Source organism: Chiloscyllium plagiosum, unplaced genomic scaffold (assembly GCF_037043375.1).
Source record: "Chiloscyllium plagiosum isolate Xiang-an unplaced genomic scaffold, Cpla_swu_hap1 HiC_scaffold_53X, whole genome shotgun sequence".
NCBI classification, from domain to species: domain Eukaryota; kingdom Metazoa; phylum Chordata; class Chondrichthyes; order Orectolobiformes; family Hemiscylliidae; genus Chiloscyllium; species Chiloscyllium plagiosum.
In genome coordinates, this window is record NW_028270191.1 from 13,980,837 (window position 1) to 13,993,640 (window position 12,804).

The window sequence follows — 12,804 nt, forward strand, 5'->3', positions numbered from 1 at the left end:
GAAATTGCCGAGACACTGGCCATAATCTTCCAATCCAACTCAAACTCAGGGTAGTGCCTGAAGACTGGAGAATTGCAAATGATACATCCTCATTCAAAAGGAGAGGTAGAAAGATAAGCCCAGCAGCTGCAATCCCAATAGTGTAACCTGAGAGGTGGAAAAGCTTTAAGAAACAACAGTCCAGGGCAAAATTAACAGTTACTTGCACGTGTGTGGATGCATTGATTTGTTGAAAAAAATCAGGTTTGCCAAACTTGAGTGACTTTTTCAAGGAGGTAACAGACAGAGTTGATGAAGGAACGCAATCTCTGTGGACTTTCAGAAGGGATTTGATAAACAAACCTAGAATTCATGGAATAAACAGAACAGTAGCAGGACAGTACAAAGCATCTGAGTGGCATGAAATTTAGAGCAGGAGGAAATAGTTTTTTTTTTCAAATTAGGAGGAAGGTACACCGAGAATTTCTCAAGGATCAGTATTTGGACCCTTGCTTTTCTTGATCTATATTAATATAGATCTATAGGACACAATGTTAAAATTGTGACAGAGACAGGTTGATACGTTTTCCTGTGTCTGCCCATTGTAACACAGAGAAGTGTGATATGATTCATTTGGTCAGCAAAGAGTCAATAGAAAGTAAAGGACATAATTCTAAGAAGCATGCAAGAGCAGAGGGTTGTGGGTGTATATGTGCACCAGTAGTTAAGGCTGATAGGACAGTTGAGAAATTAGTTGACAAATGGGATCTGGACTTGATGAATTGAGACACAGCATGCAAAAGCAAGGAATTTATGATAAATCTGTTGTAAACACTGGGTCATCCTGAATTGATAAATCAAGTTCAGTTCTAGGCATCACACTTTAGAAGGATGTGAAAGTTTTAAAGAAAATGCAGAAAAGATTCTCAGAAATAGTTTCAAGGATAAGAAGGTTCATTTGTGAGGGTCAATTGGAGATGTTGGGATACTTTCCTTACAGAAAGGAAATTTGGGAAGAGTATTACAAGGAAAATCCTATGGGTTCTGGAGATCTGAAATAAAAACTGTGAATGCTGGAGAAACTCAATAGGGTTGGCAGCATCTGTGTGTAGAGAGAGAGAGCAGTTAATGTTTTGACTCCACTATGACTCTTCTTTGGAACTGAGTTCTGAGAAGATTGGGAAGAGATTTGACAGAGATATTCAAAGTCATCAGGACTCTGCCCAAAGTGGAGAGAGAGAGTGAAAAAGTGTTCCTGTTGATGGAAGAGCTAAGACCCAGAGGACACCAGTCTAAACTGAATGGCAAAAGAAGCGGAGGTTATATGAAGTGAAGCTTTTCTTACGAAGGGATTGGTCAGGATGTCCAATGCGCTGCTGGAGAGTGTGGTGAAGGCAACGTGAATCAAGTTCTCTTTAAAATTTAAATAACGGTTGAAGAGAACAGTTGCAGGTCTACAGGGAAAGTCAGAGTGGAGCTTGTGGGTTGCTCTTCTGGAGAGCTGGCACAAACATGGCAGGCTGAATGACTTCCTTCTGTGTTGTAACCATTCTATAATTCTATGAAAAGAGGAAACATTGGGATGACCTCAGTTAAGTTTTCAAAATTATCAAAACAAATTGCTAAACTTAGTCCAGGAATTTTATTCAGATATCAAAGTCGGGATAACAAGGACATTCAATCAGAGCTTTCAGCCAAAGGGTAATTGAATTGTGAAAGAAAGCTTCCAGGGACATGCATTGACAATGCCACTGAGTCCAACAGGCACCACTTTTTCCAGGGCAATTAGAAATGGGCAACAAATACTGACCTTGCCAGTTACACTCACATCCTGTGAACAAATGGGCATAACTATATCAATAGAAGTACACTTTATGAACATCACTTGGCATAACCATACCTAACTCATCACGCATACTCCATACAAATATGACTATCCATAATCATGCCCAATCACAGGAGGCATCTAAGCCCAAAACTAGTAGGCATTTGCACCCAAATACCTGGATGTACCTCATACCAATGCCATTGGGCACAGATATGTCCAAATCACTGGAAACATTGGATACCAATACATCTGAGCATAGCCAAATCAAAATTACTAGACATTCTCAAACTAACATCACTGAATATTGCAATACCTATGGTTATGGTCATGTCACAGTTCATGCTCCCTTGCCCCGGTCATAACTGTGCTTGTATCACTAGGTATGGGTCAGAAATATATAATTAAAAAGTCTTTAGCTAGATCAATTGACATGACTTGCACCCATTCACTGGTGGTACTCCATATCCTATTCACTGGACATGTCCCTTCCAATGCCATTGGCCATGACCTTGCTCTTCTAACTGGGCAAGGCTTGTTATAATCAACCAGGAGAAAGTGAGGAACTTCTCCCCACCTTCATCTACCTATTGCACTCTCAGCTACCTTCCCCCCAGCTCCCCCCTCTTCCCATTTATCTCTCAGCCCCCCCAGTCCACAAGCCTCATTCCTGATGAAGGGCTCATGCCGGAAACATTGAATATTCTGCTCCTCGGATGCTGCCTGACATGCTGTGCTTTTCCAGCACCACACTCAAGACTTGTTGTAACCATAGATATAGTCATGGTTCTTAAGAGTATCAATGGAAGTGGCCTATACTTTGGCATGTAGCCATGCCATGAGTCATACCCACTCCTGTATCACCAAGTACAGTTCATACCCATACCATTAGACATCCTTTGTCCATATTACTGGTTGTGTGTCACTAAGGATGTCGCGATGCTTTGGGCTTACTGGTTTGGGACATTATCATACTTAAGGGTGTTGTAAATCTATTGTATTTAATTTATACTACTTCATTGACTCTGGATGTCATCCATTAAACCTTAATGAGTGGTGCTGCTCATCATTGCACCTAACCCATTAGCTAAGGATTTTCCCTTTGTCATGAAGACTGGAGAAACAACTGCTTCATTTTCCAAAGCAGCTTTCATGATGCAAAGTTCAACAATCCTTTCAAATTGTTGAAGCAGCCAACCAGCTATAACATGCAACCAGATTGGTCAATACAATTTATTAAATTGATCATATCTTTGGATTGTGCACACTGTCCTAATGCCTGTTTCCTTTCTCATTCCACTCAGGGAGAAGCTGGTCCAACTGGTGCTCGTGGTCCTGAGGGTGCTCAGGGTTCAAGAGGAGAGTCAGGAAGCCCCGGTTCCCCAGGCCCTGCTGGAGCTCCTGTAAGTTACTGAATCCATCGCCAGACTTGCATTTTGTAATTTCTCACCAAAGGACAGTCCTCACGTAACTTTACAGGCTGCTGCTAAACGCAGACTGAATAACAAGTAGCCATCCTTCATGTGTTGTATGTCTTCAGGCTATGTGACTGTAGTAGTTTGATCGTGCGCTCACACTGAGTGGCTCGACTTTTCCCAGTGTGGCCTAGAGGTACTCAGCCCAGGTATAGCTGTCTACATTCCTGAGTACATTTGTTCTGTATTTATATCCAATTACATCTGTCAATTTCTGATCCTAAATATTGTGAACGCAGATCAACAAAATATGGAATTCAAATCATGAATCGCAACTATATTCTTCAATTAAGCACATAAGCATTATTTTTAAGAAATGTTTTAGAAATATAAACATTATTTGTGCCTTACTATTTTGATGTTGATGCATGACATTGACTTATGTGTCTTCTGTCTCTTCTGACAGGGTAACCCTGGTACTGACGGTATTCCTGGAGCCAAAGGTTCTGCTGTAAGTATAACTTAAATATAAACTTGGTGTTGGCACTTACTAAAATTATCTATGAACTGTCAAGATAGGTTTGAATTTTCTCATCTGACAGCCATTTAATTGTAAGTGATTTTAAAATGCTGGGGAATTCTAGACCCATGATACTTATTATAAGGATGGCAATCATGTTATGATTTACAACAGTAGGCAGGTGTTGGTGTAGGGGTGAGGGGTCTTGTAAGATGCACCATCTGCCCTACCTACCACCTAGCTGCCCACCCTGACCTCTCTCCTAATTTACTGGGCCGGCGAGGTGTTGAGTGGCTTGCCCCCACCTTGAGGCTCTTAAGGGCTTAAGTCCCATAGCTTTCCCCTACTGCTATTTTGCCCATGGCAAGTGGAGATCACACCAAGTGGGCAGCTTGGCATCTTTAATTGTGTAGGCCTGATATTGGATAAGTTGGGGGAGTGCAGTAGGCATGGTGTCTGTGCCCACTGGAGGCATTCCCTCCCTCCATTCTCCAAGGTTATACCAATTTCCTACCCCTCCAACCTTGAACCCTTAACCCGTGTCCTCTGAAACAGGGCCCGATCAGCCAGGACTCACCGAAGCCCAGGCTATCTCTTCACTTTGGCCTCCATTTACTTTTCCTCTTGGGGACTGACTATAGTTCCAACAGTGGCCACTGCTGGCACTTGGCATTGCCAGGACTACAGAGCAGCCTAGCTTCTGATTGTCTGGTAGCTGTCCAGCTCTCTAAGGCAGGGCATGCTCCCCTGCTGGATGCCTTGCCCTTAGCCAATTCACAGCCATCAAACACTTAAAGCTACTCAGTAAGTTTGGGACTGATCCTCTATCTTAAAGCTTCTTTCCCACACTATCCTTATCTCCTTTCACTCACTCAGCAAAGCAAAAAATCTATTGAACTCTCCCTTAAATATACTTAATGGCTGAGAATCCAGAGAGGCAGGGAATTTCAAAGATTTGCAAGATTTTAAGTCTCAAAACCACAGAACCCTTTACTATCCTCAGTGTTCCCATCGTTACATCGTCAGTGATTTTTTAAAACCAAAACTAGCCATCACCCAGCCACTTGAATCCTTTCTGGTTCATTTCTATTCCTTGGACCCTTGCTTGCCAACCTAAACCATTGGCCTTGGTTCCTCCACTAGATGTTTAGATGATGCACTTTAACCAAACCAGTATAATGCCTGTATGGTATTGTTCACCATCTTAGAGTAAGGGAACATGAGTATGAAGCCTATATTTGTTATTTATTTCACTTAAAAGTTACAGTTGTCAAGGCCTGGTACCTTCCTACTCATCCCCAATCTATCGGTTAATGCTAATTTCTTTCCTTCTTCTCCTAGGGCGCTCCTGGCATTGCTGGTGCACCCGGTTTCCCTGGTCCACGTGGTCCTCCAGGTCCACAAGGTGCTACTGGCCCTCTTGGTCCTAAAGGTCAACAAGTAAGTAAAAATATTCAGCATTCAAGAATATAATTTCATTTTGAAATCTCCTCAATTGGAAACCTCTGGAACGTCCATTACTTTCAGTGGAGTGTTGTGGTCAATTTTAACAGATAAATATAAATCAAGCTATGCCAGTTTTCATAATGTCAACCTATAAATAATGCCAACATTCACCACACAAATTTACATCAAACTGCACCAGGCCATAATCACACCAACATTTTCACATCTTCCACACCAAATGGTGACAAGCCAGTCCTGACATTGACTGTTAACCAGAAGTATTGATGGTCACTAACAGGAAAGCACTGACCATTTTTATCACAACCTAGTCCTGGACATATATAAGTGCAGACAACATCAGCTGTGGCTAAGGCTCAGAATTCTCAGAGCTGGGAGACACATTAAACAATGCTATTGCCAAGTTTGCCTGATGACTGTAAGACAATGTGCTCACAACTGAGTACCAATGCAAATGTCTCCACACATTCCACTTTCATAATACCAGCGCTAAGCGGAACTGAATATTACCTTGAATGGTGAGAGACTGAAGCCCGAGCCTGGCCACTTGCCCGGTTTATCTTGGCATCACCCATGACACATCCTTCACGTACAGATAGCGCCTCCTCAACATTGCACTCCAACATATCAAGAGGCTACTTGCAACAGACAAGCTCCTAGAGGAGGCTAACCTCCAACCCTTATCCAGTGACCACCTCACCTCGCCAGCAGTATGCCTTCCCTTATTTCACCCCATATGGATTAATCCACCAACTCTAAGGGGTAACAGCTGAGGATCCATGGCAGGAGGTTTAGCTGGAGAAAATATCCCAACAGATATCACTCTGTCATCATAGGCCCCACTGCCTCTCCACCCAATTTTGATCTCCCAGAGCAACAGTGATCCTTTTTAAACTGTTGCCAGATTGGCCAAGGCCTCTGCACTGCATCATAGAGTAATGGAGCAGAGGCCTAATTAGACTGAAGCATGAACGAATACGCTTTTGTGTTATGTGATATATTTGTGTGATACTTTTGCTTAATCCCCTTAAGTTATGTGCTACTGTTAGTACTTCAACCAGGTGCTACAGAGCTTAGAATGCTGTCTTCAAACAGCAAAATACTTCCGACACAACCAAGTTTAGAAGGATTGTATGTAGAATATTTCTCCTTGGTGTTTCCAATTCCAGTGGACAGTGAAAATTTCTCTCAGCCAGCAATGTACTGTATTAAACAAACGGTGGCAACAGTGCGAAAAGGCAGCAACCCTGAATGTTAGGTTTTCATCCTTTAACTGGACAGGCCTTGAATGGAGTCTCAGAACTAGATGGAGCAGCAAGTCTGCCAAAGGCTACTGTTTATGAGCACCACTGGTCTAGATTATGCTCTCAATCCCCAATGTCTAATGCTAACAATTGTTTTGTCTCACAGGGTGAGCCTGGTGTACCAGGATTCAAGGGAGAAGCAGGCCCAAAAGGAGAACTTGTAAGTATTAAGAAAGATGTCTTTTTTCTTCAGCGTTAAAAGTATAGGTAATTCTTTTGATTCAAATAAACATAAATACTGGCCAAGATACCAGGGCAGACAACTTAAAAATGAAGAAAATTAGCAAGTATATCTGGAAATCAGGCAGAACGTTTGTGTTCAAAGGATATTCAAATGATTAGATTTTGACATTGATGCATGACTGAAGAGATAAATAGCTGTATGTCCAAAAAGCGAAATGGTTGCTGGATATGGTGACGTTAAGTAGGTATCAGGAATAGATGGCTTGTTGGGCCGAATGGTTTTCTACTTCTGAAACAAACTGCCTATTTTTGTACATGACTTAAACCTTAAATGTTTAGATTATGTTTTAAATCCACTCTATTGTTTTTAATTTCTTTGTGAATGTAATTAGAAAGTGCTCACCCTTTTCCTGATGCTTCCTTTAGGGTCCTGCTGGTCCTCAAGGTGCTCCTGGCCCGGCTGGTGAAGAAGGCAAGAGAGGCCCTCGTGGTGAGCCAGGGGCTGCTGGTCCGAATGGTCCTCCTGGCGAGAGAGTGAGTTTCCTCCAATCACAGTTTGCTTCTTAGGAGATGCACATTAGCTGCGCCAATGACTAGAAGAGAACAAAAGATGAATGTTTCGCTTTTGTGTCAGATTTTAAACAAAGATTCTAAAGAAAAATAACGTAACTTTGATGACTAGATGGAGAACTTTTGTCTTCGACAGTGTGACTTGGATGAAGATGATGTTGTCATACGGGCTCTCTGTTGTATTTATGTGTTCTATCTCAGTTGTGACAACTTGTTTTATTAATATTTCATTGTGGCCTCTAACCTCAGTTCTTTTCTTTCCATTGCTAGGGTGCTCCTGGTAACCGTGGTTTCCCAGGTCAGGATGGTCTTGCTGGTCCTAAGGTAGGTACCATAGTTCAGAAAGTGATACTGTTTAAAGGCAGAATTGCATTTTGTTCACATTTTTAAAAAAAAATCAATTTATTAATTATTTTTAAAAGAGAGCTTAGAATTCAGACTGTTTGGATCCCTGGCCCTAAGCTTCCTGATTAGTTGGTTCTCTGATAATGTTAGTGTTTATTGGACAACTGAAAATCAACAACCTGTCAGCAAATGCTGGAAATTTAATTTTGCTGGAGCTAAGTCTGTACTGATTTATAATGTGTGTGAGACACCATTTTAAAAGATAATAAAAATTACTTTAAATGGGATAAATCTTATCCAGAAGAGCAGTTAAAGTGTATGACAATATCAATCTTGCAAATAGTTAAAAGACACAAAGCATTCAACTTAAACTTTCAGGAAATGGAATACTTACGTTGAGAGAAAACACCATTTTTTTGTGCAATTCTATCAATCCCCTGCTATAACTTTGACAGGAAATGAGCAGAGTTGCCAGCAGTAGGGCTATACCCTGGTAGAGAATCCCTAGGTTGAGCCCACTTGAATAACACTCCTCGAACCACCTCCAACATTCACTCCTTCCACCACCGATGCTCAGTCAAACAGGGTGTACTATCTCCAAGATGCACTGCAGGCATTCACTTCGGCTCACGACTCACTTCCATCTAGAAGGACAAGGGCAGCAGATATATGGGTACACCACTACCTACAACTTCCTCTCTAAGCCCCTCACCATCCTGACTTGGAAATATATCGCCGTTCCTTCAGTGTCACTGGGACAGAATCCTGGAATTCCCTCCCTCAGGACATTGTGGGTCAACCCACAGCACATGGACTGCAGCGATTCAAGATGGCAGCTCACCCCCACCTTCTCAAGGTGGCAACTAGGGACAGGGTAATAAATGACCAGTGACCCCACATTCCATGGGCAAACAAGAAAAAGTCCCAAGTGATAATTACTAGTTGGCTTTAAGTGTTTGTCTGATTGAGATTTTATGTCAAAAGGCAAAAACTGGAAAGATGATTGCCAGAGTGCAGAGCACTACTGAAGCTGAAAGAGTTCGGAGAGGTAACTAGGTTAAGAGAGAAGTTCGAGTCAAATGACACCAAATCAGGAGTTTTAAAGCCAAAAGGTTGTTGAAGGAAGGGAAGATTTTAAAAGGACAAAGCGGTTTCAAAATCTGGGAGCAAATGAGTTAGGATAGAAGGCAGTAAACTTGAAGTTAATTTCAGCACAGTGGGGATGAGCAGTAGTTTATATGATTGTATACTTGGAGCTGATTAGGATAAGAGTGAGGAGTAATGGCTTTTGTTCTGAAGAGCGATGATCAGATGGAACAAGACAAGAAAGGCTGCAACATGGAGAGGGAGAGTTTGGAGACCAGAGGAAGAGGAGGATTGTTTATTAGAAGACAAACTTCCTGTGTCTTATCCAATTGATCATTTCAAATGTTAACAACAAACTAATCGTTTCTGTTTGGTTTCCATCACAGGGTGCCCCTGGTGAGCGTGGTGCTCCTGGTGTTCATGGTCCTAAAGGTGCTAATGGAGATCCCGGTCGCCCTGGTGAACCTGGTCTGCCAGGCGCAAGAGTAAGTAAGATTTTTTCAAAAACAATCTCTGTTTATTCAAAGTATATGTACCGCTCCAGATACCTTCTACTCTGTTAATCAGAATGTTCTGAGGAAGCATTTGCCACATTCAAAACATAACATAACATTTACTCATTTGTTTAAAACCTCTTCTTCAAACATACAGTAAAAAGTGAATCACATAACCATCAAATAACTATTTTGTAAGCAGAGTAGAGCCTGTCACCTCAAGGGCCTAGGTGTGGTACAGGAATGGAGCTGTGTGTCCAAATCGGGTTCCTGAGCTAAGAAATGTTTAGTTCCACAATGTTTCATATTCCTCAACTTGGTTATTATCTGATGAGGCATTCATGCTGAGGCTGTGGAGCTAACGGTATGGAAATCTGCCATCCTTGCCTGGGCAGGCCGAAGTGTGACACCAACCTATAGAAATGTGAATTGGCTTTTACCTGCCCTCTGCACCACAAATGCTGGCCGAGATGGTGATGCCCACATCCCATGAATTAATATAAAAACAAATGAGTCTTCTGGAAGACAACTGCCCCGTCTGCTGTGCCTCTCACACCCTTACAGATTGCACATTAACAATCTCTTCCATCCCATTGCTTTGCTGAAATCAAACAATCTCCATTGAACTGTGATGATACCAGCCAATATTACCTGCCCACATGGCATGTCTAAAGTTGGAACAGTATCCTGTGTAAAGAGCTACTGTTAATATGGTACCTATCCTGCACTCAGATTATTCTAAAGCACTTGAGCAATGCCAGATTGCCTAAATCAGCTGGTGGTAAATTCCTCTCATTTGCTGTCTTGATTCTGCAATTGTCCCACCTCCAAAAAGCATTACACTTCATTTTGTCACTGAATAGCAAGAGAAGCAGGATGCTTCATTTCAGCTCTGGTGAAGGCATTCAGTTTCTGATCAAAGGACCCAACATCAGGCAGGGGAAGCCCAGGTGTAGTACCAGGGATAGCCAGCACCTCCCCAAAGGCGCTGCTGATTACAGAAGAGTTGCTGGCCTCTGGTTTGGGCCCTTGAACCCAGAGGAAGTTCTGCCACTGGCCTATCAAGTGACTGCACAGCACTAGGCATTGTGGGACTGCCCAAAACGGGAGAATGTGGGTAAGGAATCACAGCGGTTCTTTAGCCAGTGGCCAAGATCCCCATCTCCTCCACAAGAATCAACTCATGGCTTGCACTAAAGAGAAACATTTATACATGATAATTGTAGCCAATATGTGCAGAACCACTGTGTTTGCTTCATTGATTTAGACAATTGCAGAATCCTTATGTTCTACAGTAGAAGACAAGCTGCAGTATCAGATAGAAAGCGTAACTTGAAGCATTGCACAAGGATTGATTTGGTCAAAACAAAAAAATAAAGAACTACAGGTGCTGAAAATCTGAAAGAAAAATAGAAATTGCTGGAGAAACTCAGCAGGTCTGGCAGCATCTGTGAAGAGAAAGCAGAGTCACTGTTTGGATCCAGCGACGCTTCTTCAGATTGACTTGGTTCAATTTGGTTCAGTTCATTCAACTTTTCTTGGGTAATCACCATCCTTATAGAATGTTGAAACCTTTTGATGTTTCCAAACCCAGTGGACATTTGCAATAAAAGAGGAACGCTGCACCAAAATATGCTTTTGTATCCCAGACAGTCAAGAAAGGTTCTGTCTAAGTGAAAAATTAAACCAAATATTGTAGGTCAAAACTAAGCAACTGCAGCTGAGGACCCCTGTTTATTCACAGGACATAGGTGTTGCTGGTTAGGTCCAGCATCTATTGCCCATTCATCATTGGACACAGGGCAACTAAGAATTAGCCACGTTTTTGTAGGTCTGGAAGTCACATGTAGGCTAGACCAGGAAAGGTTGGCAGATTCCCTTCCCTAAAGGATTTTGGTGAACCAGATGAACATTTGAAACAATAGGCAATGGTTACATTGTAACCATTAGGGAAACAATTTATTGAAGCCAAGTATCTCCATTTTCTATGTTTTGGATTTTTTTTTTTATTCCTTTACGGATGAGGGCATCACTGGCCAGGCCAGCATTTATTGCCCATCCCTAATTGCCCAGAGGGCAATTAAGAGTCGACCACACTGCTGTGGGTTTGGAATCACATGTAGGCCAGACAAGGTAAGGATGGCAGTTTCCTCTGTTAAGGACATTAGTGACCCAGGTGGAATTTTCCAACAATTGACAATAATTCTAGATAATTATTGAATTCAAATTCCACCATCTGCTGTTGCGGGATTCAAACCCAGGTCTCCGGTACATTTCCTGGGTCTCTGGATTAACGGTCCAGCAATAAAACCGCTAGGCCATTGTCTCCCCGTATTCACAGAATATTAGCCTGAAGCTATGAATTTGAGTCTAGTGATTATCACCATGACGCCATCACCTTCCCTTTAGATAGAACATACCAAATTAAATAGCAATCTCTAATGCGGTCTATTTGATGGACTATGCAAATCAAAATTCCCTCTCAACTGGATGAGTGAAATTTTCATTATGTAGAGTCCCGGAAAACTGTTGAAACACATTTAATAGCCCCTAGTTTTTACTGTTGCTGAGTGTACTCCCTTTAAAACAAATAGATCAATAAACTATTAAAACCAGAACCTCACCTCTATCACCTAACTCCAAAGGGAACTTTGGAAAAGTGTCAAAGGCGATAATCACTTCTTAAGCAGTTATCAGTGATTAATGATTACATTAAAGGCAAAAAGCTCCTTATGGTGAATGAAGAATGTGGATGTTCTTAAGTTGCAGATTTTTGACTCATTTCATTTTTTTTCTTGTTCAGGGTCTTACAGGTCGTCCTGGAGATGCTGGTCCCCAAGGCAAAGTTGGAGCTACTGTAAGTTGAGCCAAAGGTTTCCTGTTTTTACTGTCCTTTTTTTGAATCTGTCCTGGTAGTGCCAGGCTACAGGGACCAGGCTATCTCCAGAAAGAGGTGGGGGTAAGAAAATGATTGGCCAAGTCACCCTGATTAAATCATAGTCTGTTCTGTGCACATCAACGCAATGACTGTGCTACTCCCTCAACTAAAGGAAGAGATCTGACAATGGAGCTAATGCTGCCCTCAGAGGCAGGGGGCATGGGATGGAAAAGGATTCAGATCATCCCACTGGGTGCTTGATATGGGTGCCAAGTCATTCAAACCATCTCATTCACCAAGGCAGAGACAAGTGTGAGCGCCAAGACATCCAGCCTGGTCCATTCTCCTTGTAAAGGAGAGTATGATTGCCAAAGGATTGAGACCATTTTCCTGGGTAAAGGAGTCAGACCTGTTCACACTCCTTGGTAGTGAAGGATACAAGTAATGTGCAGCCACCAAGAAAATCTTCTCGGATAAAACCAAATTCAAAGAATGTTTTCTCTCCTTCTCTCAGGAACCCTTTTTGTTTTTATGATCCAATGGATATTAACTTTAAACTGAAGGTAATAAAAATGAACTACTGTACAGAGATGCTGAGTAAAATTCATGGTTGTCTGTTTTGTGTGTAGGGTGCCCCTGGTGAAGATGGCCGCCCTGGCCCACCTGGTCCACAGGGTGCTCGGGGACAGCCTGGCGTGATGGGTTTCCCAGGACCAAAGGGTGCGACTGTAAGTAAACCAT

At 42.2% G+C, this 12,804-nt stretch overlaps 1 protein-coding gene across 2 annotated transcripts in view; it reads left to right on the forward strand.

The window, feature by feature from the left end:
• The window catches only part of LOC122543371 (uncharacterized), a 79,766-nt gene that overhangs the window by 29,647 nt on the left and 37,315 nt on the right, over nucleotides 1-12,804 (forward strand). For both annotated transcript variants that reach the window (XM_043682019.2, XM_043682020.2), the window contains 9 exons: nucleotides 3,109-3,207; nucleotides 3,686-3,730; nucleotides 5,081-5,179; nucleotides 6,614-6,667; nucleotides 7,117-7,224; nucleotides 7,531-7,584; nucleotides 9,078-9,176; nucleotides 11,989-12,042; nucleotides 12,693-12,791. In XM_043682019.2, the coding sequence (XP_043537954.1) occupies nucleotides 3,109-3,207; nucleotides 3,686-3,730; nucleotides 5,081-5,179; nucleotides 6,614-6,667; nucleotides 7,117-7,224; nucleotides 7,531-7,584; nucleotides 9,078-9,176; nucleotides 11,989-12,042; nucleotides 12,693-12,791 (711 nt within the window). The remainder of the gene's footprint in view (nucleotides 1-3,108; nucleotides 3,208-3,685; nucleotides 3,731-5,080; nucleotides 5,180-6,613; nucleotides 6,668-7,116; nucleotides 7,225-7,530; nucleotides 7,585-9,077; nucleotides 9,177-11,988; nucleotides 12,043-12,692; nucleotides 12,792-12,804) is intronic.